This window comes from Arachis hypogaea, chromosome 13 (assembly GCF_003086295.3).
Source record: "Arachis hypogaea cultivar Tifrunner chromosome 13, arahy.Tifrunner.gnm2.J5K5, whole genome shotgun sequence".
Lineage (NCBI taxonomy): Eukaryota > Viridiplantae > Streptophyta > Magnoliopsida > Fabales > Fabaceae > Arachis > Arachis hypogaea.
The window spans coordinates 47,414,525-47,435,670 of record NC_092048.1 but is presented as its reverse complement, the minus strand read 5'-3'; the positions used below and the strand labels follow the sequence as shown (position 1 = coordinate 47,435,670).

Genomic DNA, 21,146 nt, shown 5'->3' with positions numbered 1-21,146 from the left:
CTAAGAAAGCTTGCAAGTCACCTCTATTTTATATACTGCCTACGGAAAAACTCTATTCTCATTAATGTTTAAATATCTATAAACTAATGTCTAGCTTCTAACTGAAATGCCCTCCCAAAATTGCAACGCAACAAACTTTTCAGCTTAGCACTAACTGAAAAACTAATTACTTTCATCTATTCTAACCAGAGAACTACCATTCTAACTAGCCACTAATGACATTATCCTCACGTATAAATATCATTTAATCTTTCGAGATTAATGTAATTTCACAAAAAATAATAATAAAAAAATCCCATAATAGAATGAAGTGTAATTTTGGGATACTTACAGGTATTCATTGGTATTTACCGGAAGTAAAATTGCAAAGGGAGACTGACAAATGAGATAATTAGGTAAAGCATGAAGAAAAAAACTCACCAAGACATAAATACAGACAAACTATAAGTCACATGTGAAAATAGCAAAATTTGAAACTGAAAAGTGTGGTAGTCCGTAGTCCCCTGAATGTTGGTTCTCCAAAATCCTTCAACAAGATATATCATCTGTACAGTTCCAGAGTCAACTATGATTTAACTCGGCCATAAAAATAGTTAATAAAAAAAAATTGCACCTGTGCAGAACAAAAGTAATGATAAACAAAAATGCCCTCCAAAATTATTAGAGTAACTAGTTACACTCACTTATAACTTGAAATACCATCAAGAATCAGAAATTAGGCAGGTATCCCAGACCAGCCTCTACTTATGTAGCCATGTCACCTCAATTGTGACATGGCTTTCTCAAAAATAAAATAATAAAATAAAAAATAAACCTGCTGTTGATGAAACGTGCAGGTTTTTTTTTTTTTAAAAAAAAGAATCAACCCCGGCAACAAACCAATAATAGAAGCCAGGGTTGGTGAAATAAATATAATTTACACACAACAATGCTATATATATGTATGCACAAAAGTATCAGCACTCGCAACTTTTGTATAGTGCATTGTAGGACAACAGCCACTAGCTAGAGCACCAGAGGCAATAAGAATAACTGGCTTTTTGTATTTCACTTAGAGCGTGCCAGTAAGAACCCAAATCCCGAGTTATCACGGATCATTGGAGGTGGCTCCACATCTGCTACTTCTATTTGCTGCATTGATTTGGAAATGTCATCCACTGAAAATGGAATGCTGCATCCACGTATTCAATGGTTTGAGATAAAAGTTATTACCAATAATAAGAAGATAGGCAACGAAATGGTAAATTGTTGTTATATGTCATACCTGGAATCATCATCTAATAGGAAAGAACTGCTGACAGCATTGTTGGTGTCCTCAGACATGATGGCTCTCATGTTCGTAATAACCTGCATAACAAGGTGAGCTGCTCCGCATTGATATTTATCTCATTTAGTTGCGTTTCTAGTTTCTACTTAAGAATTGGGAAAAAGTTGTGCATTCAGCTAGAAATTAAAATGTTATAAACATGGCAGTCTCACTAAACTCAATCTTAACTTACTTCTGAAGACACACTATGTGTGCCGTATTTGTCGTCCCAGTACATAGTACTGATTCTGTATAACTGTTGTATACTGAGAACCTGCGAGACCAAAATATCATAAGTAGGAAGAGAATCGAATTGGGGTATATCAATTTACAGGTAGCTATAAATTGGAAAGAGGACACTCACTGGGCAGAGCTCCTTTGTTACTTCATTAAATGTCTTTTTGGGTTTCTGATGCAACACCTGAGATTAAAAATTGAATGGAAGATGAGAAATATTGATTTTTGTTTGTTTGTTTGTTTGTTTGTTTGTTTGAATCTGAATTCAAGATTCCGTAAAACTGACTTACTAGGAATCCGACAGCCTGCCCAATATGTTTCAGTTCCTCCCAGGCTGAGCCAACATACTGTGCATGACAAATTCAGGTTATGATATAAATATGGAATAGAAGGAATGGTCTCAAATGGTTTGATTGGTGCCCACCTCATCAGTGGCCTCAATACACCATCTCTCTAATTCACCCAATCCTGCCTTTACATACTCTCCATTGCTGAATGAACAACACTCACGACGCAACAAAAGACTGGCAGTGATCAAATTAAATACATCAAAATGTTAGCATTCTTGTTGCAGCAATTTGACATGTAATATGAAGATACACATACATATACAGTGGAGGGAGCTTACCTGTTGAATAATTGAACATTAATGAAAGAGAATATCTGAGTGAACACCTTACGGACCAAGAAAGGGGGCACCTATAAAGCCAAAACTTGATTAATTAAGATTTTACTCGGGCAATGAAACTGTGTAATTTAATCGTCAAGCTTTAGAACCCACATAATTTTCTTTCATTATCTTTAGAGCATTGTTTAAGCCGTTCACAATACTTTGCCAGTGAGCAATTAAAGCTTGTTGAGCAACTGCATTAGCACGTGCACGTCCTTTCACTAAACTTTGCCGTGAGGTCCTTGGAGCCTACAGTTGTTTTCATCATGATAAAAAGATAAATAAAAAACCTGGATAAGTTACTCAAATAATTGGAAATATTAGCCACATCTTTCACTACTTGCATTGCATGCATGTAACTAATACTTTAAGCATTATAAAATAAATTTTCGTTTTCAAGATATGCAAAGAAGTCAGTCTAGGATTGAATTTTCTCTTCTCATGTTTGGATTACCACTAAAAGTCAAATAACATGATATTCAATTGTCCACTTCATTTGATTTCATATTGCTACAAATAGTAACCAGAGAAGATGAAGATGAAGATGAAGATGATGATGATGATGATGATGAAGTATCACCCATATTTGTATGTATATATTTATTCACGTTTCACCCATATTTTTCTAGTAGAATAATAAATAATTAAAAAAAAAAATCAAACTTTCACAGCAGAAGTATCAAAGTTTTAGCATCTGAGTAAATAAACATTTTCAAAGTGGAATAATCAACCATTTCCATGATAAACAATCAGCCACTACTATTTTAGAATATTTATTGGTATTTTGATTATAAATATGAATTTAGCTTGGTTATATTGTTTATGAAGTTTGATTATATATATGTTAAACAAGTATGATCATATTGCTGATTATATGTGTGAATCTAGTTTTGATTATATCGTTAATGAAGTTTGATTATAAATGTAACAATAACTGACTGGTGGTTGTTTTCATGTTTCATATAAATTATTATTAACAATCTACCTGGATGCACAATCCAAGTAACGGCGATATCTCTTTTTTCAGATTGTCTCTTATCATTCCATATACTTTTTCCAGGAAAGCAGTGAGCTGTTGCTTAAACAGAAGTGCTGGATATTTTGCTTCCACTTGCTGCAAATCATCCAATCTGCCAACCCCTCTATTATTTTGAACTGACACGGCACTTTGGGGAGACGCTCTTAGCCCCTGTAATTGTGGAGGAGAAAAGAATAACAAAAAGAGAAAAGACGACAAAATATTCAGGCAAAAGTAGTTCCACAAAGGATATGCCGTTACTTCATACTTGAGACATTCTTCCGAACATAGAAGACGATGCCGTTCTCCGCCGTTGGGGTGTTAAGCTAGCTGCTCCACTTGCTTTGAGAGTGCATTGAAGTAGTGACAACAAAGTAGATGTATTAGACAACCAATATGCTATTATGTTATTATCATCCTGAGCCTTCAATAATGCAGAAGCTACTGTTAGTTAAATATTTCAAGTGTTTCCAGAAATAGATAGAAGTACTTGCAAAGGCACTGCATCATTCAAGAAATGAGCAAGCTACCTCAACAACTGAAGCAATTGATTGAATGATACGGTCAAAGACACTTGTTCGTTCAGCTTCAAATGATCTCCAGTGAAGAAGACATTTATATATAAGACAAGCAGCAACAGGTTTGCCCCTAGAAAATCCCAAATCTTGTGAGATACATTTGATCAACAGCTCCTGGTTTTCCTGAAAAAGAGTCAAATTTTAAGAAGTATGGAGACACAATGGAGAAAAGGACTGAAATTTGCAAAGATAATCTTATATAGATATCACATGTACATATTTTTAGTTGTATCTAGCTAGCCACTCACTTGCTGTTTCTCATTTAGATGTTTTTGTGGTTTTCCCTCAGATTCAGGTTCACGTATATTTGATACAAGAGTCAAATCCTGAAACACATGGAAAACATGTTACAAGTTACCAAAGAAAGAGAGAAGGACAAAAAGGAGAAGGAAAGAAGACAAAGATATATCCATCAAAGCAAACAGTTCATCTCACCGATCCAATTTTTCCACCACCATTTATGGCTTTCCCATTTTCTGGTGTCCTCTGCATATTGTGCACAAAAATATTAAATCTTCATATCGCAAGCAAAATGACATCATTTTGTTTCTTACTTGAATAATTGTTGTCTTTGATCTTGCAGATAGAGATTTTCCAGTTGGAGATGCAGCTAGAGCTTGCTGACGAAGCACTTGATTTTCTGATTCTGCATTCGAGATTTTGTCCTCCAACCTATATCATAGAGTGTGTTTTTGAAGAAAACTTAAATGCATGTATAAGACTACTCCTTGGAGGATTATTGTGAATGGAAAGAGCTAGAAGGGCATAATGCATCCAGACGCATACCAAGAAAGAAGTAGATAAAAGCAAAGATCTACAACAAACAAAATCCTAAACATGCTAGTAATAATTTTTAGAACAGTCACTCTTTGGAAAAATGAGATGCAGTTTGGCCATTGGAATTTCTAGAATTGAGAACTGATAACTATGAAATTGGACAGGGAATAATGATGAACCTTCATGGCACCAAAAATGTATACACCCCTAAAAGGCCAAAAGTAAATGGAAAGATGACTTCCCCTTTCTCTTATACTTTCTTAACTCCAGAGGCCAATGAATGATATTATCATGGAAGAAATGTGATGACATATGAAACCAGGCGCCAAGATGCTTATCTTGACCCAGCTAGACAATGGAAATCCATCTCCGAATTTTCAATGCAATTTATGGAAAGTATAGAATGGGAACTTTACACAACCAAATGGGCTTTTCTTCTCAGGAAGAAGTGTAAGCTGCAAGTAATTAGTAAAGAAGCAATAGTAACTATATAGAACTTTACACCTAAAGAATTTTACTAACCTTTGAATCATTTCTTGGAGTTGAACCACCTTGCCCTGGTAATCATCAACTTTCTTAACCAGCTCGACGTTTCTAGCTTCAGCTTCAGACTGAGCCTTTCTTGCCTCTTCTTTATCCTTCCTCTCCAATAGCAGTGATTCCTGTATGAAACGTGAAGAGATTAGATCAGGACACTGAATACATTCCCAGTCATTTCTGGCCAATATAATAAATTTTAAGGTTCCTAATATAAATCAGTGATAACAGCTTCTGTCCCTTTTCTCTAGCTCAAGAGTTTAAATCCATCGCATCCAAGCAAATAGAAACTAAGTGTAACAATAGAAGCTAGATGATTCCAATTTTAGTTGAATTCACCCATGGCAGGATGAACCATCTGACTATAATCAATAAATTTGGTGGGAGGTGAATGAGATCAAGGAATTCAGGAAAAACAAGACGATCAATCAGAAAAAGAAGTTAGCAGCATGGAGGAAAAGCAATTAACAATTGATAGATTGCTGGCTTTCTTAAAGAAAGCATCCATTTTCCTTTAAAAAAAGAAACTCATGAGGAACATTCTGGACACTCATGACAAGTAAAATGATAAGTATATAAAGTGTTAATTGCATAATCAAAGATTGGTTACCTTCAACTTACTGACTTCAGCTATCAAGGAATTCATCTTCAGAGTATCTTGAATTATAACAGGAGTCTCCTTAATAACTGGAGGCACTTCTTCAATGGCTTTCCGAGCTGCCTCACGCTCTTTGAGGACCATGGCATTTGCTTCTTCTACTTGAATTTGCATTGAACGCACAGCATCTTTTAACTTGGCAATGTCTTGTGCTTTTTCCTCCTCCAAATCAGTCTGTTATCAAATAAAACAAGATTGGCACGTTCTTATGGGTGACAAAAATCACAATTTCATATTATATCATATAATGTGGTTACCCTTAATCGCTTCTCAATTTGTAAACGCCATGTGAGTTCTTCAACACGCTTTTCTAGTTTGTTCTTTGCATCTTGAAGGGCCCCTGTTTCTCTTGCAGCCTAAATGAAGTTATGTAAATTGTTATTCACCACAGTAACATCTTGTAAAACAATGTATAGGACTAATCAACCACCATAAAAAACAAGAGCACAATTCAAACCATTTTAAGCTTTCTAAGTTCCCTCCTAGCAACCCTTCTTCTCCAACCACATTGGGTAACAATTGCTGCCTTTTGCAGTCCTTTATAGTAAGAATGTGCAATATGCCCTCTTAAATGAGCCTGAAGAGATTTTTCATCACCAGAAAAAAAAAAGGAAAAAAATGAAATGAGACTGAAGAGATATCGCAAGAGACCACTAAGGCAAGGACAAATAAAAAAGTTGCATGATAATTTTAGTCAATAAACAATGCGAAAGGTCAGCAAGAACACCTGGATAAGAATAGCAGCCTTAGTTTGCTTCCGAAATCTAAACTCCTTGCGAGCCTTCATAGCCCTTAAACCTGTCTGCAATGTGATTGCGGATGATCGGGCTGTTATGTAAGATTTCCTGGCAAGGAATCCTTTAAAGTTCTTCTCTATTTTCAAAGCTGCTGCGTTGCGACGCAACTGCTCATATAGCTTCCGAGACAATATACCTATTTGTTATTGAAAATAACCATGAGAATATATTGAAATAGAAGTATATTCATAATATTCATATAGATAAACCCATAGGTTGAAAGGAATATGCTTTAGGGAGAAAACCCAAATATTCAAATGCAGGATAACTTCTTGAAAGCCCAAAGAGAATATTCATGATGATTTGATGAAAGATGAAATATGAAATGTAGGTTCACCGAGTAAGAAAGAAGAATCAATTTTAAGAATAAAGGATTAAAGAACCTAACGACACTAAACACATTTACATAATTCACAACATTAATATTGTACATGCATGACAACTCAATGATACCTCGCAAATTAGATTGCAAACAAACTGCAGCTTGACGCAATTCAAAGAATTCCTTCCGTGCAACATGAGTTCTTATTTGTCTCTGAATGATTCTGGCTGCATTTCCAAGAACTTCTGCTCTTCTTGCATCCAACTCGGCCATTTGACCAGCTCTCAGGAAAACCTTGGTCTTGCCTATCTGTCAGACCACAGTAACTCTTGCGTGATTTTGGAGTTTACAAATCCATTTGCCTATATAAACTTCCTTGTGTTCACTAACTTACCAGATACAAAAATTAATCTTCAAGAAATAAGGATAACAAAAAAAAAAAAAATTCAAATAGAAATTCAAGTGCCATAAGAATAAAGTGAGAAATTATGGAGAAATATCCGAACCAAAACTTTCAATGAAGTAGATGACATAAGAACTGTTCTATCATGCAATTAACTTTATACATCTCTATCCAACCATCAATCCTGGACAAGTATACAACATGATATAGTGAAAAGTTATTCCAACAGGTTCCATAAGAATATCAAAACATTTGGGCACTCCAGATGCTGCAATATCATACCCATGCTCTGTTATCCAGAAAAGTTTTCCTGGGAACCCAAACTACCATGTATTGGTTATAGATCAATTCAATGATCGACATATATGTGAATATTATCATTTATTTAGCATAGTATAGCTTGGCTAAGAAACTCATTTTTCAAGTAGTAGTTAATTACCTGATAACCTTTCATACCCATTTTATCAAGGATCCTTTGACATGCAACCTTGTCATCAAAGCTGAAAAAGAAAAATTAGAAACAGAAAAATAAGACAAGTTTCTTGAAATACAATGTAGAAACCCATTTGCCAATTTGGAGATAGAAAAAAAAAAGAGAGAAACTAGGAGGTTTAATTTACTTTCCATCTAGAACTTCAGGGGCAAGAACACCAAATCGATTAAGAAACTCATAAAAGGTCCGTCTAGTAGGATATCCTGCACAGCTGATTCTAATAGCCTCGAGGACACCCTAAAGCAAATAACAAATAAACAATCACCAACTGTAAATGGCTGCCATTGAAGTTTCTCCTTGCATGTTAATTAAAAGGAAAGCTAATATTGACAAATATACACCATATACTCACACCACAGCGTAATTGTTGAATAATGTTCAGATTTTCAAAAATAGCAGGCTTGAGGACATTGTTTGGCTTCACACATCTGATATAGTGAGGTTCGGTTGAACTTAGGGTTTCCATCAATGACTGAAGTTGTAGCTGCACTTTTCAGAAACATGTGTCACTTGTCACAGAACATAAGAGCAAAATTTTCCAGATACTTACAACAGGGATGTCAAGGATTTTATTATCATGATTCAGATGAGGTTAACAATGGAATGCACACCTACCCTACATCATCATGGTTACTTTCTTTAATGAGGGAAACCAGAACTTTAAAAATAAAAATAAAAATACAGAGTTGACGGCATGTAGAATCAAAGTTTGATCTCAGTACGTGCTAATGAAACTTCAGACAACCAACAGAAATAAAATCCACCATCTAAGTTACAATCATGAATATCTTGGACTGGTAGTTAATATTGGAATATGATCTCTCAGTTCTCTGTCAGAATTGCAGTTATAGAAACTGAGTTGACTTAAAAGATTAAACTGTTAGGACTGCAATGACATGTTTATTTCATGATCATTGTTATAATAAGGAAGGGCCAACTGCATCTATGGAGGTCATGTGAAAATTAAATTAATACATTTTGCCAACATAAAAGCAAAAGATTGATAGTAAAATGCAATATTTGCTCAAGTTTCAAGTATTTGCTTAAAATCAAGCCAACGTACATACTTTAGGATATAGTTTTTTATTATGGCATCACTCCTGGTGTTTTACATAAATAACTTAGTGCATCTAGTCAAAGAGATTAAAATCCCCTTCATTGAGATGTTCTAGTGTCAACAATACTTGTGCTCATTTTAAGAAGATATCTTCTAATCCTTCTTTCTATGTTTTTCAACTAACTACGTAAGTTTTAATCTATTCTAGATGAACATGGCCGTGACACTGAACATAAGATCCCTATCTATTTATTCTTTCACCCTAATGCAAGGGAATCATAGTTCATATTTGATAAGTGTCTCAGGATAGAAATTACGAAGACAAGAAACAGAGACAAGAAAAAAAATCGAGTCTCCGTCCTTGTCTCTCTATTCCTAGTCTTTGGGTGAATGAAAAATTGGGCAAACATTGTCTCATGACAAACACATTTTGCTTATTTCTCTATCTGTGTCCTTCTACAACAATTACCAAATGTGGGAATAGAGTTTCTCCAAAAGTAAGCGGCAAATGCTGAAATAAGTTAAACTTTACTTGCTTCAAGAAAGATCTCAAAAAAAGGAAGTAACAAGTAAAACAATACCTTAAAGCGAGACCCAATTGAGGAGAACTTGGATGATTTTGAAGACTCCTGTGAAGAAGGGGGGAATAGACCTGCCACAAATGAGCATCTTGAGGCTGTCAGCAGATCCTGATGTTCTGCAACCACATAATCCTTGTTTTTGTCAAGAAACATATCAGCCAGATATGTCACCTGGAAAATAAAAATAGAAGTAAAAAATTTGGAGAAAAAATGTTGAACCAAAAGTTACAACTACATGTCACAAAGTTTATCAAGAAAAAGGACAAGCTTACATACCTCTCCTGCATAATGAGATATGGTAAAACTAGTCCTTGAAAGTTTTGGTTTGATAAAACGCTTGTTTTTGTTGAATGTCTGGTACAACTTCTGAGCAAATGTTTCATGTGTGGACTTAGGGAACATACTGTGTCAAAGCCAAACTGATATGAGTCCAACAAAACTACAATGTCCAGGCAATACCTGATGCATGTTCCCTACATATCCTAGTGACAACAAATTGGGAATAGCACTAAAGTATAAAACTAAGATACTAAATGAAGTGAGTACAGAAAGTATATTTAGAAAACCAAAGATATTACTATCAGCCACATACCAGGCCTCATCGAGGAGTGCAATTATTCCTCCAGGTTTCTGCAAAGATTAAAAAACGCAAGCATCATTGCATGAACTTCCTGTGAGGGAGTAACACAGATGGTATTTACGTGAAGTATGCCATTGAGGAAAAATTACAGAAACACTTATGTAATATTTGATATGCCATGAATTTACAATATATTTTTTTTTCAAAAAAATACATTATTACTATATGTTAACTGGTAATAAACAAACTACATACTTCAAACAGTATAAAAGAAAATAACAGTGCAGTAAGCAGTGGTAAAATGTAAAATACCTTCTCAATTAGATCCAAAACATCTTGGTTGTCAACAAACTCTATGTAGCTCCAGTCAATCTCTTCCTTGCTGTATTCTTCTTGTTCCATTTTAAAGACATGCTGCAACATTAAGTCAGGGGGAGATATATCGAGAGAAGGAATGAATTGCATTGCATAACATAATAGGTTTGAGAATGCCAAACCTGATTAAAATGTTGTTGCAGCTTTTCATTAGTAAAATTGATACAGAACTGCTCAAAACTTCAAGGGAACAAACTTATCAGATGCAAGACCATATACAAACAATATACGCCCAGATGAAAGCTAGCTTACCTATTGAACTTAAAACTTTCAAACCCATAGATATTAAGAACTCCAATGATAGACTTTGAAATTGGATCTTGCCCAATTGAATTATTAATCTTCTCCACAAGCCTAAAAACAACAGTGAGAAGTCAAATAAGAATCTAGAAGTGAAATTTAGAGAAGCCATTGATTTTTTTTGTTTAATAAAATACAAAGATAGTATTGATCCATTCACATAACCTTATGTTCCTCATGAACAACCAATAACAAAAAAGTTCAATGAGCTATTGCGAGTTTATTCCAACAATTAGAAAAATTATTTCATTCTTTTACGTTACACTTGTATCTAATCAGCCATATTCATAATAGATAAACAAATTTAAAATGAGAGTGCATTCGGATAAAGAATTTAAAGGAGGGAATGTATTTATTAAGAGTATTTTAAATCCTTTAACAGGATATCATTTGTTTAGATGTTGATAAAAAGAATTTTACAAATCCCAAGCATTTTTATGAGGTATTTTGCTTAGTTCAAAACAAAGAACTTAAGGCACCCTCATAAGAGAGGGAATTCTCAAAATTTTTATTTTGTTTATCTTCTCTTCCTTTAAAATTTGATTGGTTGTAAGAAGGAGATAATTGTTCTGAAACTTGCCACATGTATATCCCATTTCACATTTTCTTGTTGCACATACAAACAAGATATTTTAAAAGGGTGATTCTAGTATGTCTATGCTATAATGGCTATAATGTTTCAAAAAGTGTTGCTAAAATTAAAGTAACATTTGTTATTATTTAGCAGCACTTTTTAAAAAGTGTTGCTAAAAAAAAAGTGTTACCAAAATGGAAAAAAAATGTGACTTTAATTTTTTAAAATACTTGCATAGTCACTATAGCCATCATAAACATATGCATACTAGAATTCACCATTTTAAAATTGCATGTAATTGAATTATGACAATTTAACTACATAATATTTTAAATTCTTCAAAATTTTAAATACTCTATTCAAACACATTCAGGAAAATTTAGTCCTTATGCAAGAAAAGAACTGTTTAATGACTGTAAAATGTAATGACTTGAGTTATAGCTAATTGTAGTAGTTCTCTTACATTAAATAATTAAAAAAAATTCCCTATTTCTTGCACACAGAGACTGGATCTATATGAGACTACATTGCACACAGACAAATAGAAACAGTCTTCACAGTTCATTACCAATCAAACAAACGAGAATAAATGGTTTTAGCTAATGCATCCCTGCTACCAACAGCTGCAACAGGATCCAGGGTTCTCGTAATGACTTCCTCGGGTGTTATCATGACACGCTTGATCAGTGCATCCTCCAAGCTCTTAGCATCACACCTACAATAATTATATATGTTAAACTGTCCAGAATATATCAATGAGTCCACAGTACATAAATGAATATAAAATTCACAAAATTAGTATATTGGAGGCGTACTGGAGAAGTTCGGCAGTTGTAATAAGATGGAACCTAGACTTCTCATCTTTGATGACAGACGAATCAATCTCCTCTCCTTTTGAAAATTCAACATTTCCAAGGTGCAGTATTGCTGCAACAACCCTAAAAATTGCCTCCTGAAACATATAGCTAACATCAATAAATCAACCTCCAATGGAAATTTTTCATTGCATTAACAAAAATGGTTCAAGAGGACTAACTTGCTCTTCCTCACTGATTCCAACAACATCCATTGCCCTACGAGTTGCAATATACTCATTGGTATCATCAACTCCATCCAGTTCATAGCATTTGGATTGATTTAAGTAATGGAATGAACTAGGATTTCCCAACTTATACTTCTCTTTTACCTACAAAAAAAGAGTTAAATCACTAAATAGGACTCCTAAAAAGATATGATCCAATCACTGGGGAAAACGCAAAAGGGTGCATGTTTCAACATCAAGCAAGAGGATTTTAACCTCAGTTGGAGCTGCACAAAGAAGATAAAAGCAATGGTAGTTTCTCTCAGGATCTGAGATTTGACAAACACGGGACCTTTCGAGCAAGTAAGTTCTTATAGCTGCACCAGATATCCTTCCCTTGTTGTCAAATTGGATCTCAACAAATTTACCAAAACGACTGCATGTCAATATCAGGGCTGTTATATAGAATATGATTTATGAACAAGAAAAAATATATAATCCACTTTTACTTATATTATTATATTTCACATGGTTTCCAAACAGGGCAAGGTAAGGATGCCTATTTCACCCACATAATAGGTCAAAACCTTCCCTGCACACAGCACATTGTGGGAGCTAAAGCATGAGGCTGCCTGCCCTATGCAACTGTATAGTATTGTGCAACATAATACTAACAAGCAGAACCCTAAATTCTAATATAAACTACTGATGAACTTATCCGAACCATCTTATTCGCCTACCATTAGTGACCATGGTTTGAACAGAGTAAAAAATTATGAAAAATATACAATGTCTCTTCACTTGTTAAAGTAAAACAATCAGAATCACCTCCCATAAATTCTTTTTTTTTTTTTTTTTGACATAGTTTATTTGAAAATACCACAGAGTGTTAAATAGTCTCACCTTGAATTATTGTTCCTAACTGTTTTTGCATTGCCAAATGCTTCAAGAACTGGATTAGACTGCCAGTAAACAAAATACAGAAACAAAAGTAATGAAACAGTTTCCATGCTTACAAGAATCCCTATATAATTAATAAAGTTTGCAAGAAGGAAATATTAATTCAGGTTGAACATCCTGAGAGACATGCAAAAGATGGAATATCAGAGAAAAATTGAGGCTTCATCATACTTCTAGAACTTGTTGTTCAACTGTACGCCCTTCTACTCCAGAACGGCCCCCAAGGTAAGCAAGATATCGCATAAGCATCTTTGTTGTCTCTGTCTTACCAGCGCCACTCTCACCACTAACCAGGATTGAGTTACTTTTTCCTTCATTGATCATCGCCCTAACAAATTTAAACATGAAATAAGTAAACCATGTAACAGAAAGCCAATGACACAAGCATCTTTAGTTACCTGTATGCAACTTCTGCAACTGCAAAAACATGGGGACTCAACTCTCCAAATGTAGCACCTTTATATTGTTCCATCATATGTGTATCATATAGATGCGGTAACCTTTGAAATGGGTTCACCGCAATCAAGATATTGCCAGTATAAGTCTACAACAATGTTAGAGGAGAAGCAGGTTGGTTGGTTATACAAACTATTTCAGCACTAAACAGAATAATGGAAATATGTGTATCTTACATAGATTTCATTGAGTTCGTATCTGGTTGCCAAGTTATGTAGAACTCCTGGCTCATGCAAGTATGAGAGTTTTGTCATGTCATCTACACCTCCAGGAGGAGCTTCATTATCCTTGGGAAAAACCTTGGAGATAGTTTTGACAGCCTGAAACCAGATTTTCGGCATTTTAAATTATCATTGAAAGCCGTATGCTGATTTCTCTATTTACAGGGTTAAACAACAAAAACATAGTCATATTAATTATATACGGATAAGTTAGGATTTCTGTAACTAAAGAAATAAAGTAAATAGCCAAGGCACAATTGATTAGATGATATAGCAAATGAGACATTTAAGCAATTCAAGAAAGCCCTTGCCTAAAACACAAATCCTGAAAGTGATCTAACCCAGCCAGATTAGTACTGAATATAAAGATACAATAACATAAAAACAGTATATAAAATTATAAAGTAAAAAATCTGCTGGACAATTTTCACACACCGAGTATAGGTGATTTGACTAACCGTTTTCCCATTTGTCAAGCGAACATGCACTTCTTCGCCACTGATCTTAGAAACTTCTCCATCAATCCATGCTTCTGTGGGATCTTCAACCCAGACATGAGACCCTACAATGATGTTCACTGATGCAGACTGCAACAGCAAACACATTAGACACTGCAAGCGGATATATAAATCAAGAGAACCAGTGCTGCCATTCCACAGCATCAACCAGTAGAAACATACTAATTTCAAAAGAATTAGATACAAGCTATAAATTAGATATTGAAAAATTTAAAACATTATATAATAATATAATATTATTTCCTGTTAAGCTTAATATTCCTAGAAGACCTACATAAATTTGTATGGATTAAGTAGTTGTCTAATCCTGGGCACTGGGGGGCAAGGATGATAAAATCCAATATTGCCCTCTGAGTCCTAGATAACCTTGATATTTCATAAGTGATTAGGATTTCATTCTAACATGAACTAGCTTTTAAAATTTAGTCTGACTGGAATATAAGATATAAAATTTATTGCCCACCTTTATGGCTTTATACGTGTAACTTTCAGGAAAATTGAAACTGCATCTTGATCATCAAATTATATCCATATCACACATGAAACACTAGTTCATTTCAAATGGTTACTTCTTGTTGGTGAAATTGTTAATATAACTTGTTTACTCTAAGTTTTAGTTTCCCTCCAACGCCAACGACTTCATTTGGATTAGTAGGATTAGGTGGAAAAGTCTAAGCTCAGGTTTCGAACTCTCAATTCTATTTCGAATTACTAATCTTTCTAACAATACTCAACTATATACAAAAAGTACCATCTCTCATATCTATATGTATTCACCAGTCACTACAATCTAACATCGCACACGATCATCGATCACTTAGCAATGCAAATATATCCAATTATCCAGTATCACAATTTTCCTTCATTTCTTCAATTAAAAATAAAGTTCAAAAATTCGCCGGAAACACGCGAATGTCGAAGCATCTAGTTATGAAACAGAATCACACACACATCCCAAGCTCACACATATAATAATAATAATAATAATAATAATAATAATAATAATAATAATAATAATAATAATAAAAAGAACAGTTCAAAATTAAATATAATCTGCGGGTCCAAGATTTTCAACGCCGCAGCTCCAATAGTCAAAGCAAATTCAACAACCAATCAAAATATTCGGCACGTGATCAGAAGAAAAAAGACGAGTTACCATGGCGATAAACGCGGAGCGATCTTCCGAGTCAACTCATCCGAGGCCGAACCGAATCCAGCTGAGAAACGGAACTCGGCGAGTCAGATCGGAGAAGTGAAGGGAATCGAATTGAGAGAGAAGGAGAAGAAGGTGAAAATTTTGAAGCGGTGGAACTAGACGATAACAATAACGAGTAAATAATAATATAATTAATAATTAATCAGAGGGATATAAACCAAGGTTATAGAAAGAGAAAGGGTATCAGAGAGAGTCTAGTTTTTATGTCAGTTTTTTAATTCGGTCATAATTTGGTCACTGGAACACACTCGCAAAAGTTTCAAGACTTCAAGCTTCTGCAGCCTCTGTTTTGTTGCTGCCGCTGCGTCTTTCTCCTTTGCTATCTTTATAATTTTTTAATTTTAAATCATTAGTTATTTAATTATTTTATTTTGAAAACAAAAAAATTACTTGCGTCGAAAATCAATTTGTTGTGATTGTGAGATGGCATGGGCTGGGCATTTAATGACATGCAAAATGAAAATACACAAAATAATAAACAGCGAAATTGTGGTTGTCTTGTTTTATAGTGGTTGATTTTTTTACATTTGAGATGTTGATTAATTTAAATATTTATTTATTAAGGAATAATGAGTAGCCAGTAAATTATAACTTAAATGGTATAATCTTTCTATATTCAATTAAAAAATTGTGAGTTTGAATTTTTTATTTTTGATAAAAAAAAAATAGTGAGTTAGTGATGTATTCATTTATAGGAAGAGGGAAAAAATGTATTTTATAATATAAGTATTTGAAGTCACAATTTTGTAACTCTGACAAGAAAAAGGTCTCAGTCTTGGTCTTAGAGAACGAAAAAGTACGACAAAACCATGTCATAACTCACTAACACAAGGTTTACAAAGACACGTAGCAAACCAGCAGCTCATCGTGAAATTGTAACGTAATTTCAAATTGTGCACAGATTACATCACATGAATTAAGAAAAGGAGGTCAAAATTGAGGCTAATTTTTTTATATTGAAATATTATCGGTAATTTTCGTTAATTTTATTATGTTTTAGTATAATTTATAATATGGAAAATATATAGTGTTATTTGAGAGAGGGTGAAATTAGTTAGGATGATGAGTAAGCCGTATTAGTAGAATTAGTTAGTTTAGTGATGCTAATATGGCACACTTAGGTAGCGTTTGTTTTGAGGTACTGAGACAGAAATTGAGAGACTGAGATTCAGTATCGTATTTGTTAGTTCAGAGACTGGTACTAAAATTTCTGTCTCTGTCTCTAAAATTTCAGTATTTCAGTACCTCCAAAAAGTAGGGACACAGGGGACTGAAATTTTTAGAGATGGAGACTGAAACTTTAATAACATTTTATACCTAAAATACTTTCATTTCAATTAATTAATTCCAATTTTACCCTTTGTGCAAATTAAATTAGAGTTTCATTCTTGTTTCAATTCCTGTCTCCCATTTTGCACCAAACAGAATACTGAGATTTATTTCAATCCCTGTCTCTTAGTCTCTGTCTCTCAGTCTCAGTCTTTCCGTCTCTGTCTTTCCACCAAACGCTACCTTAGTTATGAGGTTGTTATGCAGTAGCTAAGTTGTATTTATAGTTAAGCTTGTAATTGTATTAGAATGTTAATGTGATTTTATTTTCAGAATGAAAAAGAAAGTTGGTAGCTCTTTGATCATAATTCTTTAGCGTGAAACTCTTCTAATTTTTTTTTCTTGAACCCTTCACCACTTCAATATGGTGCGGTGAGCATGGAGGGAAGAAATCTGAAAGAATTGAGCTTCGAAAGTTGAACTAACAGAAATTACAGTGATTCTGGTCACTTCTTAATTCTAAAAGTTTTATCGATTTCTCAATTTTTCTTTCTTTCTCGATTCCACTTTCTCTCACAATTTTCTTTCTTAATTCTTCTTTCTTCTATTTTTCTTTTCTCTTTCTTTGAGATTCACACAATAGTGACTAATGAGATTTGTGTCACTTGAACAAGAATCAAAATTTCAAGTGAACATTTTCGACTAGCAAATCTTAGGAAGAAGATCGAATCCGATTGAAGAATGACATCAGAGAAAAATCCAACGATTGATTTGCAGACACTGGCGAGTCTCTTAAGTCATCTAAGTCAAATGCAGACAAATTCAAATAGAAATCAGCAAAATCCGTTGTTAGATCCAATAAGCCCTTTTTTCTTGCCTTCAATAGAAAGCTCAGGCACAGTTTTAATTCCTATTATGTTGGAACAAAACAACTACCAAGTATGGGAGAGAGCAATGTGGAGAGCATTAAGAGAAAAAAACAAGATCAAGTTCATTGATGGTTCACTACAGCGACCGGGTGAAGAAGATCCCTTGTATGACGTATGGAACAGATGCAATACATACGTGGTATAATGGATCAATCATTCATTGAGTCTAACATAACAAAGAGTGTCCTTTGGATCAACTCAGTAGAGGAACTATGGAAAGAACTGAACCAACGCTACTATGCCAAGGAGATATGTACAAAATTGCTGAACTTGAAGAGGAAATGTTTGCAAGTAAGCAATGAGAGCTATCCGTGACAGACTACTATACACAATTGAAGACGATTTGGGAAGAATTAGAAAATTTTCGACCTTTTCCAAACTGCTCGAGATGCATGGATATCTGTACTTGTGAGCTTAGCATCATGAGGGGTTATAAAGAGGAATCCCAAGTGGTAAAGTTCTTAAGAGGTTTGAGTGATTGATTCTCCACTATAAGATCTTAGATCATGCTAATGAGGCCTATGCCCAAGCTAGAGTCAGTGTTTGCCTCTGTCTTACAACAAGAAAGACAATTGAACATGGGTAATGTTTCACACACCAAGGCATAGCATTAATTAGATATGCACCACTACCTTACCCATCCAACAAAGGTATATCATACATCATATCATTATCAGTTTTTAGCCCAACTTTTTGGGTCATTGACTCAGGAGCTACAAATCATGTGGCCTACTCACACAAGTCTTTCCAAAGAATCTACAAAATTAACCCTGTCATTATCAACATGCCATATGGAACAAAAATAGTTGCAAACCTGGCAGGAACCGTCATTTTTCATAACAATTTATAACTGTTTCATGTTTTCTATATTCCAACTTTTAAATTCAATTTAATTTCTGTTTTAAAATTAACCTCAGACTTTAAATGTCAACTACTTTTTTATGAAAATGGTTTTGCAATTCAGGAAAAGAAAACCTTGAAGACAATTGGTGTAGCTAATCAGAGAAATGGACTATATGCATTTGAGAATCTTTAACCTGTTCAAGCTACACCACATTCAGCATGCATCAATGTAATAACACTTCAGTCATCATCTCTTGATCATTCTGCATTATGGCATATTAGGTTAGGGCATTTGCAAAATCATAGAATAAAAGAAATGCAAAAGACATACACTGATTTACAATTTTCGTACTGTAATAAGACATGTGATTCTTGTCACTATGCCAAGCAAAAGAGAAGTCCCTTTGTACCAAGAATTACTCAAAGCAAACACATATTTGACATTGTACATATTGACATTTGGAGCCCAATAAATACTGTTTTAATTCTTGGTTTTAAGTACTTCTTGATTGTAGTAGAAAATAAAAGCAGGTTCAGTTGGACCTATTTCATGAAAGGAAAAGGTGAAGCTGCTGTATTAGTTCAAAATTTTGTCAAATTGATTGAAACTCAATTTGGCGCCATCAATAAGAAGATTAGAACAGATAATGGACCTGATTTAAACTAAATGCTTTCTATGCTTCAAAAGGGATTATACATAAAAAATTATGTGTTTAGACACCTCAACAAAATGGTATACTTGAGAAAAAAACATCAGCACATCTTGAAAATCACAAGATCACTGATGTTTCACTCCAACTTGCCAAAGAAATTCTAGAATTATGCTGTGGTACAGTCAATTCATTTGATAAAAAGAATTTCCAACAGTATTTTACACAATTTTTCCCTTTATCAAATTTTGTATGATAAAATACCAGATATCTCTTGCTCCAGAATTTTTAGGTGTTTGATGTATGTATCCACACTGGTGAACTATAGAAATAGAAGCAAATTAGACAAAAGAGCAAAAATATGTGTTTATCTTGGCATTAAAGAAGGAGTTAAAGGGAATCTACTTTATGATCTCAGTAGTTGAGATATCTTTATCTCAAGAAATAATGTGTTCTATGAATTTTTATTATCTTCTGTAATTCAAGAAACTGTACAGCATGAAAAGGTTAATAATGAGTTTCATCCAGATTTTTGCATTCATGATCTCTATGCATTTGCTGACCCTATCTGCATTGCCATTGAAAGGCAACATGCACAACTAAATTCATCTACATCTAGAACATCCATTCCAACATCCTTAGATCATACATCAACATCTCATTCTAATTTTCCTCCACCACTGCAACAAAGTCATACATCAATACAACCTCACATCACACAACCACTAAGAAGATCTACTAGAGAAACAAAAAAACCAACATATCTTGCTGATTTTCAATGCATGGTAACTTCATCCATTTCATCAGCTATACCAGAGTTTAACAAAACTCATTCAACACAATTTTTTCATGAAAAATTATTTGAACATCAATTTGAACTGATTCATGACTTAAAACATAATTTCTTTGAGCATTCCACCCTATTATTGTTTGAGTCAGTAATACTAGATTCACCTTTGCCTCTTATACCATTATTTGAGTCCTCTACTGAATACATCAATCAAACAACCTCACAGCCAATACACACTGAACCCAAGTGCTATGCTGAGGTTGTCATTGACCCAAAATGGAGATAAACAATTAATGTGGAATTAAATGCTCTAAAAGAAAATCAAACTTAGACTCTAACACCTCTTCCAGTTGGAAAAAAGACTGTGGGGTGCAAATGGGTGTTCAAACTCAAACTCAATGCAGATGGAACCATTGAGAGATACAAAGCCAGATTAGTGGCGCAAGGCTTCACTTAAACTACTGGGGGGCACTATTTTGAAACCTTCAGCCCTGTTGTAAAAATAACCACCCTTCGAATCCTGATCTCTATTGCTGCTATGAAGGGTTGGATTGTGCACTAATTAGATGTCAACACAGCCTTCTTGCATGGCCTCTTCCAGGACTTTCCCTCTTTGATTCACACTTGGTTTACAAATTAAACCGTTCTCTCTATGGCCTGAAACAGGCCAGCTGTCAGTGGAACACCAAGCTCACTTCCACCCTCCTCTCAATTGGTTATCATCAGTCTCGAAGTGACTACAGTCTCTTCACCAAATCGACTAATTATGGCTTTACAGTAATCTTGGTTTATGTAGATGACTTCGTTGTTGCAGGTAATGACATTGTCGAAATCAACTTCATCAAACAACACCTGCATCATTTGTTCAAAATCAAAGATATTGGTGAATTAAACTTCTTTCTTGGTTTGGAGGTGTGTCGCAGCAAGAGGGGGATTCCAATGCATCAAAAGAAGTACTGTTTTGATCTCTTAAAAGAATATGAGTTGCTCAATGCTAAACCAGCTTTGAC

General features: G+C 34.3%; 1 protein-coding gene across 3 annotated transcripts; it reads right to left on the bottom strand.

The window, feature by feature from the left end:
* Positions 1-632: 632 nt before the first annotated feature.
* Positions 633-16,131, bottom strand: LOC112738301 (myosin-17). 3 transcript variants are annotated; one of them, XR_011869708.1, is made up of 39 exons: positions 15,596-16,131; positions 14,380-14,508; positions 13,877-14,020; positions 13,643-13,788; positions 13,416-13,572; positions 13,188-13,246; positions 12,561-12,720; positions 12,300-12,449; positions 12,079-12,215; positions 11,832-11,978; positions 10,642-10,743; positions 10,512-10,569; positions 10,327-10,428; positions 10,027-10,064; positions 9,711-9,837; positions 9,435-9,605; positions 8,149-8,280; positions 7,924-8,033; positions 7,743-7,803; positions 7,032-7,209; positions 6,509-6,714; positions 6,239-6,358; positions 6,039-6,137; positions 5,734-5,955; positions 5,109-5,248; positions 4,364-4,481; positions 4,245-4,295; positions 4,058-4,135; positions 3,762-3,932; positions 3,493-3,655; positions 3,199-3,402; positions 2,325-2,462; positions 2,172-2,242; positions 1,968-2,067; positions 1,834-1,890; positions 1,671-1,727; positions 1,500-1,580; positions 1,265-1,347; positions 633-1,171 (listed from the first exon to the last, which is right to left on the bottom strand). XR_011869708.1 is itself a non-coding variant. In XM_025788679.3 (39 exons), exons 1-39 carry the CDS (start codon positions 15,596-15,598, stop codon positions 1,048-1,050), a joined length of 4,587 nt encoding a protein of 1,528 aa, XP_025644464.1. In that variant the 5' UTR covers positions 15,599-16,131; the 3' UTR covers positions 633-1,047. The 3 variants fall into 3 exon arrangements, 1 of the variants encoding a protein (XP_025644464.1); XR_003169346.3 differs by having other exon boundaries at positions 1,265-1,364; positions 3,500-3,655; XM_025788679.3 differs by having other exon boundaries at positions 3,500-3,655.
* Between the last annotated feature and the right edge of the window lie 5,015 nt (positions 16,132-21,146).